This window comes from Dreissena polymorpha, chromosome 13 (genome assembly GCF_020536995.1).
Source record: "Dreissena polymorpha isolate Duluth1 chromosome 13, UMN_Dpol_1.0, whole genome shotgun sequence".
Taxonomy (NCBI): Eukaryota; Metazoa; Mollusca; class Bivalvia; order Myida; family Dreissenidae; genus Dreissena; species Dreissena polymorpha.
Genome location: NC_068367.1, coordinates 51577348 through 51597509, shown reverse-complemented (window position 1 = coordinate 51597509; position 20162 = coordinate 51577348). Strand labels below are relative to the sequence as shown.

Here is a 20162-nt window from a genome sequence, read left to right as displayed (position 1 = left end):
ATGAAAACATGAATCAACAAAAAATTTCCCAGATTTTTTAAAATTTCTTTAACTGTTAAGTGAAATGCCAACAACAACAATCATTGCTTAAAATACTAATATAGAACTAGTATGCTAAATATTGACATCTTATTTGGCAAGCATAATACACCAGCTATCAGGAATATTGTTGTTGTTTGTGTATATAAGGACTTGTTTGCCATGCCCCTTCAAACTTCTGGGCTGTTGAGACCTTGCACTAACACATTGTACAAAGTACAGTACAGCCAAAGCGGAACAAACGTATTTCGCGATACGTGGCGGCAAGGCGAAACGAGTCGATGCTGCATCAGTCGTTAAAGCCGCGTCAGTATGCGGCGGCAAGTCACATTTTGCCGCGAAAACTTCGCATCGGTCCGCTGAGGCATGCTGCGATCCGCGACATGATGCCAAGGCGATGCGCATCATGAAATAAAAAATCTTTTACAAATTATTAATCACATGTAGTTAACAAATTTTGAAAGAACAATTATAATAATAATTCAAATCATAATAAATTTATTGTGCACGGATTGTATTAGCATATACATGTAAGCATAGTCAATGTGTCTGGCCAATTAAGTTTGTTTCCCACCCGTAGTGTATGTATTTCACACATAAACAAGGTCACGTTATTATGTTTTCGCACATACAAGTGGTCAAGGCTCCAGCATATGGTGGATTTATAAATTAATTGCATGTTGATTTTGCTATTATATTTAAGCTGAGAAAATTAGCAGTTTGAAGCCACATCAATAATCTGATGGTGACGACATATTTGTTGTTTTGTTAATTATCAGCTTATTATAACTATTGTTTGAATATGTGTATATAAACACGTTTTATTTTGTTCATATTATACAGTTAATATCGCTACTCATTACCCGATAATCCTGTTTATTCTAGTTTTAAAGCAAATGCTGGTAAATATTTACGATACACAAACATTCTCGATATTTCTTTAAGTATCAAATACATTTTGGCATTTGTTACTATTTATAGAGATGATGAAATAACGTCTAATCGGGGCGTTTTTTTTCCCACTGAACACGCAATTTACGCCTGACGTGATGTTCATGTATTTATATAACACAAAATATACCCGAACTTTCCAAACGAGTTCTACATGTCTGCATAATTTTGGCGCGCTTTTTATGAAACAAAGGATATTTTAGCACTGTTTATTTTACGCTTGAATTTGACAAAGGTCGCATTAGCATTAAAATTCGGAAGTGTGTTTCGGATTACAAATTTAATAATGATAATCGAACGAAACATTAACAGTTGCGCGTAATTAATTCTACGCTACACATACATGTATGTACATGTAGGTGGATATCTTTTCACTCGATCCGCCGCGTGTGTATGCGGCGGATTTACTCCGCAAAAGTACGCAAGGTTAATACAGACTCTGCGTCGTTGCGCGGATCGATGCCGAGTGCCACAGCGATACGCCGCGTGAACACACGATTCGGCCGCCGCGTACTAATAATCTGGCCGTGGCGTAGCCGCGGATTATGTTTGTGCCGCGTTGGCTGTACTGTACCTGCCACAAATTGAAACATAGCACAACATGATGCTGAAATGTTGACACTGACTGGTGTAAAATAAAGCAATACTAAAGAAAAGGTCAAGAGCAAAATATGTGGGTGTTGCTCCACCCCTCCTTCTGCCACTCTCAAAATAACTAGTGACCTGAAAATCAATAGGGGTCATCTGCCAGTCATGATCAATGTACCTGTGAAGTTTCATGATCCTAGGCCTAAGCATTCTTGAGTTATCATCCGGAAACCATCTGGTGGACGGACCGACGGACAGACGGATGGACCGACCAACCGACATGTGCAAAACAATATACTCCCTCTTCTTCGAAGGGGGGCATAAAAAGTGTTTAAATCATTTGTAACTTAATGTAAAATATACATTTATTTGCAGCTTCAAAGTAAACGGTTATAACTAGTGTTAGACTAGCACTAAATCCTTCGCTTTAGCAACTTTTATCATATTGTCACCAGCTATCCCTGTGTCCTACTCGCCACTTTTAAGCACTTTCTCTGCCTGTTGTGATCCAAGATCCATTCCTTAGGGTCTTCTTGTATCTATGAAAATTTGCTGAATTCAACATTAATTGCTTATCTTGTTGCCAGTACTCCTTCAGATATTCCATGTATGAGAGTATTTTTTTTATTATGAAGGTCTTCTTTTTTTTATTCTAAGCGTCCATGTATTTTTTCCCCATCAGGCAGAAAACAAAGAATTTGTTGCTTTAAACATAATTTCGTCAGGCCATTCTTCATACAAAGTAAAAACATTACATTCTTTAACTCTTAGACAAACAAACTTTAATTAATGAAAAGGTATAACAATTTGTCCTTCAAAAGTATTGTTTCAAAAGATGAACGCAATAAAATTTAACAGTTGAAAATTTGCATGCGAGTTGGATCTGCCTCAGGGGACTGGCAGCTTGCCTCCCTATTAACTCATTTATGCCTAGCGTCTAGAAAAAGGCCTTTGCAAACAGCGCAGACCCTGATGAGACGCCGCATCATGACGCCACATCATAAATTTCTGTATGAAATATTCTAAATATAGAAATAAATATACTACCCTTCTCAAAATAAAATGCACTTTTTAACAAAATACGCTTTAAAAAGTGTATTTTTTCTGCATTTTACCGAAAAGTGTATTTTTTCTGCACTTTTTTCATAATTAAGTGCACTACAGTGCATTTTTTCTGTATTTTCATTATCTTTAAGTGTATATTACTGTTCTTTTAGTGTATCTTCTGTAGACAAAGTGCATCTTTTTATGCAATAAGTGCATTTTTTTAATGAAGTGCATGTTTGTGCATATAAGTGTATCTTCTGATTTGCAAAACAATACACAGTATGGGATCATCAGATAAGAGATGGATTAGCATCATAAACATTTATCCCTATCAGTGCTCCATCTAGGTTAGACAAAGGGGTGTTTATAGACTTTTGATTGGCTCAGGCACCATCTTTTTTAAAACAAGCCACTTTTGATTGGTTGGCTCGCACAGGAATTAATTTGGAGCACAAGAAGTGTTTTTTTTAATTAATTGGGTTTCAGCAACTAAAATTGAGCAAAATTTTAGGTATAATTGAGCAACATTATTAGACTTATAATTCTAGTGTCAAATGTCTTGAAATACTTTCAGCATGAAGTATTGTGTGATGAAAACAATGTGTATTTACTACAATGTGTAAATCAACAATAAGTTTGTTGCAAATATGATTCAAAGTGGGTGGTTCAAGTGATATGGTTTTTTGGAATACTGAAGAACAGCAGCTGCTTTAACAGGTTTGTATTTTCATTTCTGCATCACTTATTAATTTAATTAATTATGATCATTATCATATTTATCTATTGTCACTGGGAAATGTAAATGGATAAGTAAATGTAATGCAATTTTAAGGAAAAAACACCATTTGAATTATTATGGCTGTATTTTATGGTTATTGTCATCTTAAATTTTATTTATACCTATTTCTTGTCATTAATGAACAGATTTCTTTCCCCCATATTTAATAAGAACGTTTATATTTTAAATTTGAAGTTTAAACCCCAAGGTGAAATTTAAATTGATTGGAATTAAATTATTATTAAATATGACATTTGTGTTGTAACACATCTGCAATATTGTTTTAAATTGTTTTTTGTTTTTCAGGAGATCATTAAAAGTGTGATCGAATTTGAGAGGAGAATGCCCAAGGCACTCACAAAAGCAATGGGACAGGGGGCAGCAGTTGCAGAGGAAAGCAGAAAAGCTTTTAAGCACCCATAGCTACATGTAGAATGGTCTTAAATTCTTTTTTATTTTTAAATGATTAATGTTAATAAATGTGTTTTTTTACAAAGTTTATTTGCTGTCGTTCTTTCAAATTCGGATCATATTTAAACTGGCCACTTTTCATATCCAAACGAATGTTTTTTTTAAATAGACATTTTTATCCCCACGCTTTTTGAAAAAAAGGTGGGGATATTGTGGTTATCTCCGCCGTCCGTCCGTCCGTCCGTCCGTCTGTCCGTCCGTCCGTCCGTCCTGGCCACTATCTCCTCCTACACTAAAAGCACTAGAACCTTGAAACTTACACACATGGTAGCTATGAGCATATGTGCGACCCTGCACTATTTGGAATTTTGATCTGACCCCTGGGTCAAAAGTTATAGCGGTTGGGGTGGGGCCGCGTCAGAAATTATCACTCATTTTTTTAGGTTATTTTACATTTACTTCTTTATTTCTACACCGATTCACTTCAAATTGATACTGGACCTCTCTTATGACAATACGGTCAATCTCAACCATGCATGGCCCCATTCCCAACCCTGGGGCGCCCCGCCCACATAGGCCACACCCACCAAAAATTTCCATTTACTATAATTTTTTCATTTCTACACGGATTCACTTCAAATTGATACTGAACTTTTGTTATGACATTAGGGTCAATCTCAACTATGCATGGCCCCAATCCCAACCCTGGGGCGCCCGCCCACATAGGCCACACCCACCAAAAAATTCCATTTACTATAATTTTTTCATTTCTACACGGATTCACTTCAAATTGATACTGAACTTCTCTTATGACATTAGGGTCAATCTCAACTATGCATGGCCCCATAACCAACCCTGGGGCCCCGCCCACATAGACCACACCCACCCAAAATTGCCTTTACTATAATTTCTTCATTTCTCCACCGATTCACTTCAAATTGATATTGAACTTCTCTTATGACAATACAGTCAATCTCAACTATGCATGGCCCCATTACCAACCCTGGGGCGCCCCGCCCACATAGACCACACCCACCCAAAATTGCCTTTTACTATAATTTCTTCATTTCTACACGGATTCACTTCAAATTCATACTGAACCTCTCTTATGACAATACGGTCAATCTCAACTATGCATGGCCCCATTACCAACCCTGGGGCGCCCCTGGGTCAAACATGCGGCGTGGGGATACGCGTCGGCCTCTGCCGCGCCATTTCTAGTTCAAAGATACACTTGAGTGCACTTATGCACTAAAAAAAACACTAGAGCGTATTTTTTTAATGCAAAGTTGAGCGTATTTAAAAAAAATAAATACACTAGAGCTTATCTTTTAAAAATAATACACTTGAGCGTATTTTTAAATAAATACACTAGGGGGTATTTAAAAAAAAAATACACTAGAGCGTATTTTTTTAAAGATACACTAGAGCATGTTTTTTTTAAATACACTAGAGTGTACTTAAGTGTATTTTTTATGTTTTCCTAAGTAAATTAAAATGCTTAAAATACGCTTGAAGTGTACATTTTGGGGTACAAAAAAAAGCGGTAACATATTAGTACACTTAACCAAAAAAATGTACTTAAGTGTATTAGTTCCACTGGAAAAAAACACTTAAATACACTTTAAAATACACACAAAAGTGCATTTATACACTCAAAAAGAGTATTATTTTAACAGAAAAATGCGCTTGTTTATTTAAATGCGCTTTAAAGTGCATGTTATTGGCCAGGAGTTCTGAAATATGCTGTCCGAGTTGTCAATTTCCCCTTTCAAAAACTGCTTGTCCGGGGACAAGTAAAATTTCCGTGGTAATTTTTTTTCGAGAACAAAACTACTCTATTTTCCGAAAATAAAAAACGAAAGTTTATATAAATAGCTTATGATTAATCTGCGGACTGGCACACTTTTTTAACTGGAGGTAGGTTATTTTCCGATAATAATTATTTAATGTAGTAAACCAGTCCACGAGTATAAATAGCAACAGCCAATCACGCATAAGAAAACAATTTTAATAGAGAAACCAGCACACATGTGTATAGCAACAGCCAATCACGCATCAGATAACACTTTTCGTACATTGCAAATGGCCGCATACATGTTCTTACGACCTGCATTCGATTTTTATATAATAAAACCACTTCAATGTCAAGCCATGACGCTAATCAGACAAATGAAAAAATCAGTTCGGCGTCGGAAAAGAAGAGAAAAGCCAAGTATGAATATGATAAACATACGACGCCAAGCGGAAACGAGAATTTGTTGAGTCTTGGCTAATTGATTTTCCTTGGCTTGAAAATGTTGCCGATGTGTGTAAATGTAAACTTTGTAAGGAGTTTCCTTTATTAGCGGATAATTATATACTTATAATTAACAGAGACTATTTTATTTCAAGTGAATTGTCAAGTAAGGTTGAGATTATTAAATATCCGAGATGGTATCATGTGTGACTTAAACGTGATCTTATTATATGCACATCTTGCTTGTATTTTTTGTTCATGTGAATTTTCTAGTTAACTATGTTCATAATTTAAAATAGAAGTTAACAAAAGTGTATGCTTGTATTATTTGCTTAATTAGTAATGACCTTTTCCTTTATCTATCTTAAAAGTGCGGACAAGTACTTCTTTGGTACGGACAAGTGAATTTGTGGGTCCAACTTGTCCGTGGACAAGTAGACTCTTAAAATATTTCAGAACCCCTGTTGGCACCGTATTTTTTAAAGCAAAAAATATTGTGCCAATAACATGCGCTTTAATGCCCATTTAATGCGCATTTAGTGCACTTTTTCGAGAAGGGTAGACATCCCTTATTTTGGAAATAAATTGATCCAATTTAGAAGGATGGGAGAGTCCATTAGGCATAAATGGGTTAATTGTCATGAAGTGAAAATGTATTTGGTGAATTATTCTTATTTTTAAGTCCATTAAATCAATATCTAGTGATATGTTTTTAAAAATCACATCATTTGAATGAATTTTTGTGATTGTTGTCAGTAAGAACAATAGATTTGTAGCAAATGGGCTCGTATTAAAATTGTCCTTGGCTGGTTGAGCTGCAATGTCCAGCTAATCAGTTTTTTATTTGTGAGCGTTAGCTCACAAATAATGCAGACCGAATTTTGCAAATCAGTATGCCTTAGCTACGCTAGGAACTGTAACCCGTGATTGCCTGTGTGGATAACTCCAGTAAAATTTAGCAGCCGACAGAATGCTAAAAGTGTCTGCTTTAACCACCGCATCTGCCTGTTCTCACTGGTACAGTACATAGTGTGTATTTAACAGCTTGTAAGACAACGTTGGCCAGTCAAGTGTTTATCATTGAAATCTGTACATATTGGCTGCTTTCAGGGAAAACGGGGCTTAATGCATGTCAAATAAGATTAGCATGTGCACACTGATTAGCTTTATCAATGATTAAAAAAACAAAACACATCTCGACCTGCGTTTTAAGACACACTCTTAATAAATTTGAATGGGATGTGGTCATTTCAAACTTGCAATATAAAAAGCTATAACATAATTTTGAAAACTGAGTTGCGTCTAAAATTCAGTGCCTTCAGCGCTTTGATTTAATGAAAGTTTCTTTTATTTTTTGGTGTTGTCTTGTTCTGTTGGGTGGAAACCCAGATGGAACCCTATCTGTCCTAAATTGAGAACACCAGCCAAACTCACAAGCGCCCCAAAATGTAATAGAGCCCTTAGTGATAAACATATGTACCAGACAACCAATTACTATCACTGATATTAATAATACAACCTTTTAACCCCGGCATATTTTTAAGATGGCATGCACAACCACTCATTGATTAATTATTGCTATCCACCCCACCCAGTTACAGCAAAGTGGTTTCATTTACACCCAGGACAGGTTGAACTTACCAGTCTGTGATTATCTGGGCCTTTCAAGATAACAGAGAAACATGAAGTTAATGACCATTTTATTGTTCTCACTAATGGGAAAATGATGGGGATTAATTATATCAGATAGGACAATTCTGTCAATTATAGATGAATGAATAAGCAAGAGTGGCCCTGCAGACGCAAGTGGCTCACCAGGCTCAGTGCATGACTTCAAGTGGCCTCTAATGGTTGGCTAGTATAAGCCTTTCTAAAAGATTTTGATAAATTGTACATAATTTTTAAAAAGCCTCTCCATGACTTTTATATATGGGGTTTGTAAAGCTAAGGCATTAATCATTCATTCTGAGCCATGCATCTGTGGATTCCTTAAAAAAATATTGAAAGGCCACAAAAAAAAAAACATAAGAGGGCCCAAGGCCCAAAGACATTCACCTGAGACCAGAGCTCCAGATAAGGGTCGTATTTTCGTAATTACAAATTTTAAGTTCCGTTACGTATTTATTTTAAAATCTTGTCGTACCATTAAGAATAACAAAATCAAGTTACGAATATTATTTTTAAATTGGTTCGTATCAATTTTTATTGAGTTCTTTTCGCGTATAAAATATCTTTTCTGTGCTTATAAAGAATGGTTATCGGGTTTATTTAACAAAGCGCATTTGTTTTCCAATTAAAGCGGCGTGTACAGTCTATCTGCCAAAAAAACAATGGCGGCGCCCAGAGAGCGTCCTAAAAAAACTGCAAACCATGCAAAATCACGATTTTAACATATTTAACGCAAAGTGAGCCGAAGTTGATTTTTAAGAAAGACGTTACAGAAAAGATCTTATACAATGTCGGTGCTCCAGCTAGGCCTAAATTGAAGGGCGCCCCGCCCTGCCTTCCCGAACCTCCGCCCTGCCCTTCCTAGGGCCCTGCCCCCCCCTCCTGCCCTTAAAAAAAATAATATATTTTTATTTTTATTTTTTTTTACATATGATGATGAATAAATTTCTTATTACCCTATTACAATACATTGTTATTAATTTATTCCTGATTGTAGACATTATATTTAAATTGTTTAATAATAATGGGAATAATATATTCTAACAATTATTAATAACATATATCAGGGATTTCAATCGATTTTAAAAACCAGGAAAATGCTGGGGTCAATTTCGAAGCGCGTTTATTGTGTTTTTGTTTGTATTATTCATGTTTTTTTATTAACATATGCGCTAAGAGTAACACAATATCTTACAAAGTTATACTGCTTTATTAAATAACAATACCATGATACATAACACAACATTTTTTAATGGTACACAAAGATAATGACAAAACATAAATACTTTGTGCGAACAATATCCACATTAAGTTTTTCTATGATACTATGATTATTTGTAAAAACAATAAACGCTCATTAAAATCTACTTCATCATAACAAATTTAAGTCTTTTAATACATTTAAGTAATTTATGATATATGGTAGAACCTTTTCATAACATATTTATTGTCATTATATTATCATCATCCCTATGATAGCTTTTGTAACAAAACACAATCTAAATGCATGGAACATCTAGTATATCTAGTAACTGTTTATCCGAATACTATACATGTCCGAAATATGTACACTTAAGAATGCCTTACATGTAGTAGTTTAAATTTAATAATCCAAATTTTCTTTCTTGTTTTCTGGTTTAACAAACCTTATCAAATGTTTGTTAAATCCAGTTAATGCTTTCTCCATTATTGAAACACCATTACTTGTAATTTGGATTGCCAGCTTTGAATTAAATGCGGGTTATAATTTAATTTACAATACGTCAGCAATTTACAATGTCGAAAGTCATGACGTACAAATTTAATTCTACTCGGATAATTGATATATAATCGAAGTAATGTTTTTTCTCAATGTTTATGTGTATTATTATGACTTGTTAGTATAAAAAAAAAATAACTGGTATTCCAGCTAATATAAGATATATGGGTGTTACTCGTAATTATCGGTAGATTAACAAACTGACAAAACTCGCTGGACTGAATAGTGGATCTACGTTATTAATAGACCTTTGATCAATTTTGTTTTTTCATTATTTTTGCCGACTTTCTTTAACCTTGCCGTCTGCAAAAAACTCTGCAATTATCGGATGGTCAATTACCGTAATCACGGCTGCTAATTACCCAGTTAGTGCGCACGCACTATTTAGACGGTGACATGTGTATTGGAAGAGATGAGATAAGATAAACAACGCCCGGGGTATTCTCTCGATTATAGACCGAGTTTCAAATTCTGATACATTAATTTCAATGCGAAGCACAGCGGGATTTATTACCATGGAACTCGATATGTTAACTGACTGACGCACGGGTCTAATTTTCGATGCGTCAAAATGACACACAGCAGAAAAAAGGGCTGCGTCAAAAACGAGTCATTTTTAATTTGCTCGCGTCAAAACGCAGGATTCTGCGTCTATTGAAATCCCTGATATATATTAACATGCAAGAGGAAGGATTCCAGAAACGCCCGCGCGCTCGAAAGTGCCCTTTTGACAAAATACTGCGCGTCCAAAGTGCCCTTGTGACAAACAAGCGTTGAACTCGTATAAATAATTAAAGTTGCTAGGAAGTTTATTTTAATTATTTGCATGAAAATAACCATTCTTATTTATTTTTTGTTCATTTAGAAAAGTTAAGAAGTTTTTTTAAAAACTTAGTAGTAACGTTAGGAATAAAATTTCAGAGTTCAGAATTCTTTTTGAAAATCTGGTAGTAACGTTAAGAATTTCACAAAACCTTATCTGGAGCTCTGCCTGAGACCCCAAAAACCTAATGTAGTGTTGGCTAGGTTTCACAATAAAACAGCACCAACACCTGACATCTATGTTTTTGAACAAACTACAAACATTTTCGAATTCAGCCCAGATATAACAATACATTTTTGTAAATGTTCTTATCAAGCTCAATGACTTCCTGCTTAATGGTTGACATGTTTTTCAATACACTGGAATCATGATAAAGTAAGCGGAGATATCATAAGAACATTTAAGGTTCAGACCAAGTTTCATGAAGATGTTACCATGTACAATGTATAACATCTCAAGAGTGTTCACAAGCTTTTAATCTTTAAATTGACCTAATGACCTAGTTTTCGCACCATGTGGTTCAGTTACTTACGCTGTTGTTGACCCAGTTTCAATCTCAGCTAAGATAATTTTCAGGAAACATGTTCTGAGCAAGTTTCATTAAGATAAGGCAGTACAATGTGGCCTCTAGAGTGTTTACAAGTTTTTCTTTATTAATAATTGTTCTTAATTTGACCTAGTGACCTAGTTTTTTTTTATTCAAACCCCCATTTTGAATTCGGCTTTAATATCATTGGGACAAAATTTCTTATCAAGTTTCATGACGATTTGGCGATTAGTGAGTCCTGAAACTCCTTTAGTGTGTTCACAAGGTTTTCTTTTGACCTAGAATTTTTTTAATTCATTCAAAATATTATTGGAACAAACATCCTGACCAGGTTTTAAAAAGGTTGGGAAATAAATATAGTCTGTAGTGTTAACAATCATTTTCTCTAATTTAATCTTGTGACCTAGTTATTTACCCTGGTTACCCAGTTTGAAACTAAGTGGAGGTATCTTTGAATACCATTGACTTCCATTCTCATAAAATAACACCAGAATTATCAATTGTTTCCATCTGAAAACCATATGACTTCCCTATGAAACTATACATGCTTGTGATTGAAACAGATTCATGAATGATTGCAAAACAAGCCATATTGTATATGTACATGCCATACAAAACGTGTCTGAGAGTCTGAAACAAGTACACAATAACAACTTAACATCTGTCCTGGTATAATCCTTGTATTGTTTTAAGTACAAGATCATTTTGATTTGAAGAGATTACAAACACAAGAGATATCACCATGGCTGCAAAATCAAACTTGCAATGCAATATAATTAATTAACCAGTAAGTCTTTGAATGACATGTATGATTTGTATTATAGCAAAAGTGAATAGTGATATAAAATGCATGAACAGTCTAAGTAACCCTTTCCCACTCAGAAGCACAGTGAAACAAATCATTTTATGGCTATGTGCAAACAGCATAAATCCTTAACAGCAGTGGGTTTTTTCACTTATAGGGGAATGGTGGTGCGCCAAAGTGGAAAAAATACGCGTTTTTTAGGAAAAGGGGAAAATTAAAAATTCACTTGTTTATATGTAATGATATTTATTATATTAATACACATGTTTGTATGAATATAATATTCACAGCTGAATGTCTTTGTCCTTTTTCTTTAAATAAAAATATATATCAATGATTTTTTCAACATTAGTTTCAGACAGTTCTGCCTTCATGCACAGTCTCAGTTTTCTTAGCCATTTTGAGTCTAATTGGGATCTTTTGAATCTTTTAAATCGATAAAATGGCAAATTTGAGCATTTTTATCAATAAAATGTACCAAATTGGAATGATTTTATCAACAAATATTGACACAATATAGATACATCAGGCCTTTTCCAGGCCATTTTGGGAGAACAATGCAATTAATGTGAAAAGTCCACTGATTTGGGAAAAACTATTTAATATAACTCTTTATAATAATTAAAAATAATATAAATTATATTTATATACTTTTTGTTAGTTGTTTATGAAATAAATTTAAGATATATTTATCATGATTATGAGACAGTTCTTTCTATAAAAAAAAAAATAATAATATTTTTTTTTAACTTCTGGAGGGGATTTTTTTTTACAAAATCGGGGAAAAATACATACTCTTTTTTTTAGGAGAATGGGGCCGAATATCGGCCCCGAAATTGCCATAAAAAAAACACTGAACAGCCTGCAAGTAACTCGCAGTCTGTTCAGGTTTTATGCTGTTTGCTGCTCACCAGTATCTAAGGGTTGGAAATGATCGAAGCCTTTAAAACTTGACTCTAGTAAGAAAGGTCTTTAATTAAATGTAACTTTCAAAGGGACAACAAATGCGTCAAAAAACGTATCTAAGTGGTAAAGGGATAAATTATATAAACTACACTGCATTAGATGTTATCCACACCTCCATAACCTAATTGAACAGCCCACCACATGCATTTATGTAGGCACAAAGCTAACCCATTTTATCCACCAATTATAGTTGCATTCAATAATAATGGTTAACCCTTAAAGCGCTGGAGCTGAATTTTAAAGGCCTTTGCAAACAGTTTGGATCCAGATGAGACGCCACAGAACGTGGCGTCTCATCTGGATCCAAACTGTTTGCTATTCTGATAGTATTCTTTGAAAAAAATTCGAAGAAAATGCTAATTTTAGAAATTCAACAGACGACATTTTAGCAGACGACAAATTTCCCAGCATGCAAAGGGTTAATACAGTATGTGATTTTGAAAGGATTTTAAATGCATTAGCTTTGTATAAAATATTTATGATTTGTGCGAAAGAATTTTGGAGCAAGCTAAGGCAATACATATTTGATATTATCAGTGGCAAAATAAAAATTTAATGCGCACAATAATAAAAGTTATTATGTACATATTTGTTGTACATTTCTGCCAAAAGTATTTTCCTAGATAACAGTAAATAGTGCCATTTTGTAGGTACATGTATTTAACATTTTACACAACAGGGTTTTTTTTGGGTTGTGGGGGATGGGGCCTTTAGCCCTTATGTGGGGGAAATTTTACGTGTGATTTTCTACTTAGGGGGAAAATACTTGTAAACATTTGTACATGTTAGCACTATATTCATTGCTTTTTTTCATAATTTAGTACGTTTGACAAGATTAAATTAAAATAGAATTGAGAAATTATAATAACGAGACACATCTTTCTATTATTAATTTTTTTTAGGTGGAATTCTTTGGACCGGAAAGGGAAAAAAACAGCCTAGTTTGGTGGGGGAAGACGCCGATATTCGGCGTCTGTTATACAAGGTAAAAAACCCCTGCACAAAATTACAGTCTACATTGTTAACCAGAATGAATAAATAAGCACAAACTCTGCTTTACAAAAAATTGATGCCTGATAAAATGGACCATGTTTTATTGCTTATTTCTGTTAAGTTTGCAACATTAACTTAACAGATTAATTTGATTGCTACAAACGCTGAAAGAACCAGAATAATAAAGTGGAACATATCCTGAAAACTGTCCATTTTGCATGCATTAATGCACAGTGCATTGATTAACTGAGGCTATCAATTATTCATTCCTTGTCAAATCCAAAAAACAAGTTTACATTTACCCGGTATACAAAGTCAGCGCAATTACGTTAATGGACGTCCGGGCGTTAATTACAGAAGAAAAGTTTAAGGTAAGGACAAGTACTACATTTTTGACGGGACAAGTGAAATTGTTAAGGGCATTAGTCCAACTGTACGATTCGTTTTAAACTTATCCAGCCCTGGTCAGTAATAATACATGTATGTTATTATTCTTTCAGCCCTGAGACTGACATGTGAATATATTGCATTTTGCATTTTTCTTTCCAAAACAAACAGTCAAATTAAGTTAAATGTCATTTTTTCTGATAATTTCAAAAATATATCAAAGCATACATGTCATGTGCAAGTTTGACATTTCAGAACTGCCTCATGTCATTTAAATAACACAATTCAAACCACAGACAGACAGTTTCTACCTTATTTAACCCACAAAATGTAGCTACATGTAAACCACACAGTCTATAAAATTATGATCCAAACACTGATATAAATCTATTGATAAAAGGCATATAACCACAAAATTTGGGATGATATTTTATTGTCAGTGACACATTAGAACACAGCCACATGCATTATGGCATGATGTAATATACCACTAAAGAAATAATTTTGTAATCAGTGTTTTTTTCACCATTTTGGGAATGGGGCCGGGTCCCTTTTGATTGGGAAAATTCGCAGTGTTTTGACTAAAATTGGGAAATTAGTGTTGTTGTTGTTTTGCTAACAAATGCTTCAAAATTGAGGATACAAGTGACTGTCCAGTATTATATTTGCTAAGTTTGATCTTATATGGATGGGAGATGAACAAAATATTGATCTAAAAAAAAACAATAAATTTTTTTTTTTTGGTTCCATTGGGAATTTGTAGCTTCCATTTGGGAAAAATAAATACTTTTTTCCATTGGGAATGGGACCCGATTTTGAATGAAAAAAAAACACTGGTAATTGTGTATTTACATGTAAACCAATTATTATTTTAACTTTCTGTTTATACACTAGTTTAATGTCTTTAAAGTGTTACAAATATTAAATCTATATTTTACTACATTTAATTTACTATATTTTCAAATTTGCGCTGCTTTTTCAGGCAATGCAAACAACAACAACAAGAGGGCCATGATGGCCCTGTATCGCTCCACTGTTTTCTTTGCGAAAAAACGTGCAATGCGCATGGGTTGAAATGTACTCAAGCATGTGACTTTCTCTTTCTATCCCTCGTTCCACTGGGCGTTAAAAGTTGGAAGGGTGAGCATTTTTATATATGTAAAAAGTTACTACCGTGTTTACTAAACAGACTTAAAAGCCCGGGAATTGTTGCACAGGTCCTTTGCTTATAACATAGGTAATGTAGGTACATTTATCTCTCCAAAAGTTATTGTCGTTCTTTCTATTTCACATATTTTTAGATGCTGAAGACCAAATCTATGCATTTGATTTGAAACAGATTCACAAGACCCATAGGAATCAAAATGCCTTAACCCTACGCCCAATGGTTATGGACAAGAAGATTTATAAAGTTTGCACAAAATAGCCTTTATATAAGCAAATTTTCAATTTTTTGACTCCCTGGGGCAGGGTCAAATTTGACCCCAGGGGCATAATTTGAACAAACTTGGTAGAGGACTATAAGATGTCACTACATACCAAATTTGGTAGCCCTAGGCCCAATGGTTAAGGACAAGAAAATTTATAAAGTTTGCACAAAATAGGCCTTATATAAGCAAATTTTCAAATTTTTGACCTCCCAGGGCCGGGTCAAATTTGACCCCAGGGGCATAATTTGAACAAATTTGAAAGAGGTTCACCACAGGAACATTCCTGATAAATTTCATCAGAATTGGACCAGTAGTTTAGGAGAAGAACATGTTTAAAGAAAAAGTTAACGCATGGACGCACACACGACAGACACAGGACCATGACATAGGCCCCGCTTGCCTTTGGCCAGTGGAGCAAAAAAATTATGAATAATCTACATCAATAATACATTACCAAATTTATAACGTAACAAAAACTTAATATTGCAGTTGAAACTACCATTATTAAAGCAACCCAATTTAAGATCAACGATAACAGTACCAAGCATTATAAGCAAGCACGCATTTTTCCAAATTAATTATGATGCAAAATATATATCTTTATAAATGTAATGCATATACATCACTGATAAATGAAAATACTCAGACTGTGTCAATTAAGTTTATACAAAAATAATTGAAGTCCTAAATTCAAGGATGTTAGCTCGAGCAAAAAATATAAGAAAAAAATCATTATATGAAGTAGACCATTCAACAAATAGTGATAAATCTGAGGATGAATTTTGTCTGCTTGTAAACATGCTTTTGACACGCTCTGTCACTTTATGCAAAACAAGGGCTGTTTGTAAAACATGCATGCCCCCCATATGGGCTCTCCTTTGTAGTGACAGCCATTGTGTGAATATGTTTTTTGTCACTGTGACCTTGACCTTTGACCTAGTGACCTGAAAATCAATAGGGGTCATCTGCCAGTCATGATCAATGTACCTATGAAGTTTCATGATCCTAGCCATAAGCGTTCTTGAGTTATCATCTGGAAACCATTTTACTATTTCGGGTCACCGTGACCTTGACCTTTGACCTAGTGACCTGAAAATCAATAGGGGTCATCTGCGAGTCATGATCAATCTACCTATCAAGTTTCATGATCCTAGGAATAAACGTTCTTCATTTATCATCCGGAAACCATTTTACTATTTTGGGTCACCGTGAACTTAACCTTTGACCTAGTGACCTCAAAATCGATAGGGGTCATCTGAGAGTCATGATCAATGTACAGGGGTTTTTCAGCACTGTCTGCACCTCCGGACAACGGAGGCACTCCCAAAGCAAACGGACCCGATCCCAAACCGAAATTATAAAAAAAAATCCCAATTTCCAAAAAAAAAAAAAAAAAAAAAAAAAATTTTTTTTTTTTTTTAAGAATGAAGTGTCTTATAACTTGTGTGACTAACCAGTGTTTGTTTTGGTCAAAAATATTTGCTATAAGGTTTTGACTGTTCAGTTCTTATCACAGAGTGTAACTGTAACTGAAAAACAAAACTGCAGTACTTGAATTAACGTTGAACATGCCCAATATTGCGTCTGTTTACATAAAGAAGACAAATTAACCAAATAAAAACAAATTTATTTGTTAAACCACTGAATTATTTAAGCATGATTAATTCACAATTTTTTCCCAAATGAGCCGTTTCATCGAAGCAAAAATTCCCAAAATGACCAATTTTGTCGATAAAAAATTCCCAATTTGGCCAGACTCCTTTTCCCAAAATAGGCAGAAAAACCCCTGATGTACCTATATAGTTTCATGATCCTAGGCATAAGCGTTCTTGAGTTATCATCAGGAAACCATTTTACTATTTCAGGTCACCGTGACCTTGACCTTTGATATAGTGACCTGAAAATCAATAGGGGTCAACTGCGAGTCATGATCAATCTACTTATCAAGTTTCATGATCCTAGGCATAAGCGTTCTTGAGTTATAATCCGGAAACCATTTTACTATTTTGGGTCACCGTGACCTTGACCTTTGACCTAGTGACCTCAAAATCAATAGGGGTCATCTGCAAGTCATGATCAAAGTACCTATGAAGTTTCATGATCCTAGGAATAAGCGTTCTTGAGTTATCATCCGGAAACCATTTTACTATTTCGGGTCACCGTGACCTTGACCTTTGACCTGAAAATCAATAGGGGTCATCTGCGAGTCATGATCAATCTACCTATCAAGTTTCATGATCCTAGGCCTAAGCGTTCTTGAGTTATCATCCGGAAACCATTTTACTATTTCGGGTCACCGTGACCTTGACCTTTGACCTAGTGACCTCAAAATAAATAGGGGTCATCTGCGAGTCATGATCAATGTACCTATGAAGTTTCATGATCCTAGGCCCAAGCGTTCTTGAGTTATCATCCGGAAACCACCTGGTGGACGGACCGACCGACCGACAGACCGACCGACAGACCGACATGTGCAAAGCAATATACCCCCTCTTCTTCGAAGGGGGGCATAAATATGAAGAACTTTTAAAGTTAACGCAGGATCCAGAAAAGTGTGACGGACGGACCGACGGGCAGACTGACAGACGGACGGACAAACAGACACCGGTAGGGGTCAATTAAACTAATATGTTTAAAATATGCCACCCCGATTGTTTTCATTGCACTGCCCATTTCAAGCAATCAGTGATACTACAGACCAAAACACTAAAAAATACATAAATAACATTTATATCCCAAACCGCCTCATTATTTTGTAATAATGCACTCCAGTTTATTGACCATGGTTATCATATCACACACTGAAACAGCCCACTGTATTACAATATAATGATTATTCTAACAATTCTGCTTCTCTCAGATCAACCATGAAAACTGAATGTTGATAATATGACATTTTCATTGCAACAATATGTTCGCTTTATGTCAAACTTTGCAAAACTAAGTACCCAGTGCTGTTTGCAAGCATCCCAGATCAGGGCTTTTTTCTGGAGGCAGCCAATACACCTGGTTGTGGGCCTTTAGAGAAAATGATCACAAGTTTTGTCATTGTAAAAACCCTTGTGGGTGTAGTAAATATCTCTCAGCATGTATGAAATATTTATTTAATGTATGCAAACCAATAATAAATTAAATAATGTTCTTCTGTATCTGGTTGTAATAATTTAATGCAATCTTCCTACTGTTTTTAGGCATGAATAATGTGGGTTTCAGATGTATGAACCTATATAAATGAAAAACACCATGCCCTGAGTTGATTTAAATGCAAATGTCAAAAGAGGATTGTTTTGATGTAACTTGATAATCTAGGTATGTCCATAATGCAAGGGATTGACAAAGATCTACAGGAAAATAGCAGAATTAAAAGTGTAAATACTGTATTGTGACAGGTTTATAAAGATTATTGTACACAGCCATACATGTAAGAGTTATCCAGACATACTTTTACGTGTATACAACCATTAGAAAGTGTTACACAGTCAGCAACAGGATCATTATTATATTTGTAAAAGGTAATCTATGCGCAAATATGGTTCACTCAAAAAACTATATACATGTACATGTATTTGATACAACATGAATATGTATAGGTGAATAATTTGTGCACTGTGAATATTGGATTCATTAACTGCATCCAGCTTGAACAAAGACATTGTTTGGGATAAAATGTACTGCAATAAGTCTTCTCGCTGCACAATGATAAATGAAAATAAAACATTGTAAAAACATATACTTCAACCGATAGACATTAAGTTCTCTACAGTCATGTATTTAAATACTGAAGCGAAATTTGATATAGGTAAATGAAATGTTTAATTAATCAGGATCAGTTACATTCCATGGGTTACTTTTCAAAACCTGACACATGTAATAACTGATATGTAATTCTGTATGATTAAACAAATTAAATCAAACATACTAATATTTAAATGCATGCAGCATTTATCTATGAAAACTATACAATATTAATGTATTTACAGGTTATACATAATATATGTAGGGTTGTATAAGTATACTTAAAACATTAATATTATGAACTTATATTTGTGCTGCAAAAAAACAGTTTTTTTTAATTTTATGCATTTGTTTCGCAATTTAAAAAATAAATTTGTTTGTGAAATTAAGCTGTAGCAATGTTCGCAATATGTTAAAATTTGCAGATGTAATATGTTCTATATCTTAAAATAAATGTGTAAAAAAAAATGAATTGGCCACTTATTCAGCAAGTGCTAACAACTATACTATTCCAATATTTAATTAAGGCTAAGCATACTTACTAATTTCCAATTACTTCATTTGACAATTGTTCGGGATTAATTTTCCTCACTTCTTTATGTTGAGCAACTGAGAATCCGAAATAGCTATTAGGTGGGCCCTGTTTTATAACTGGAATGGTAGTGTCTAAATTAAATGCACTAACTATCACTAAACACGTTATTACACAGGTGTGTACTAACAACGTCTCTGAAGAACCCGCCATGAATAGATTTGACATTGTTTTATGTGACAATTAATCGCACACCTGTACAGAAAGGTGTTAAAATTTAACACAAGGTAACAACACACTCTTTAGTCGAAGGTATTCCATAAATGTATATCCAGACCTTCAGAATAACACACGTGAACTAGTTATTCCATGTTTGAGGAATGAAATTCTTTCCGTGTCACACTTTCATTGAACAAGACACAGATTATCGTGTTCGCTTGTCTTGTCTCATGTGTTTGTGCGAG

At 34.5% G+C, this 20162-nt stretch overlaps 1 protein-coding gene across 2 annotated transcripts in view; it reads right to left on the bottom strand.

Moving 5' to 3' along the window:
* The window catches only part of LOC127855440 (integrin alpha-6-like), a 128702-nt gene extending 108540 nt beyond the window's left edge, over positions 1-20162 (bottom strand). The window contains exon 1 of one of the 2 annotated variants that reach the window (XM_052391016.1): positions 19709-20162. In XM_052391016.1, coding sequence (XP_052246976.1) covers positions 19709-19926 — 218 coding nt within the window. In that variant the 5' untranslated portion in view covers positions 19927-20162. The remainder of the gene's footprint in view (positions 1-19708) is intronic. The other variant, XM_052391015.1, reaches the window with a different exon arrangement.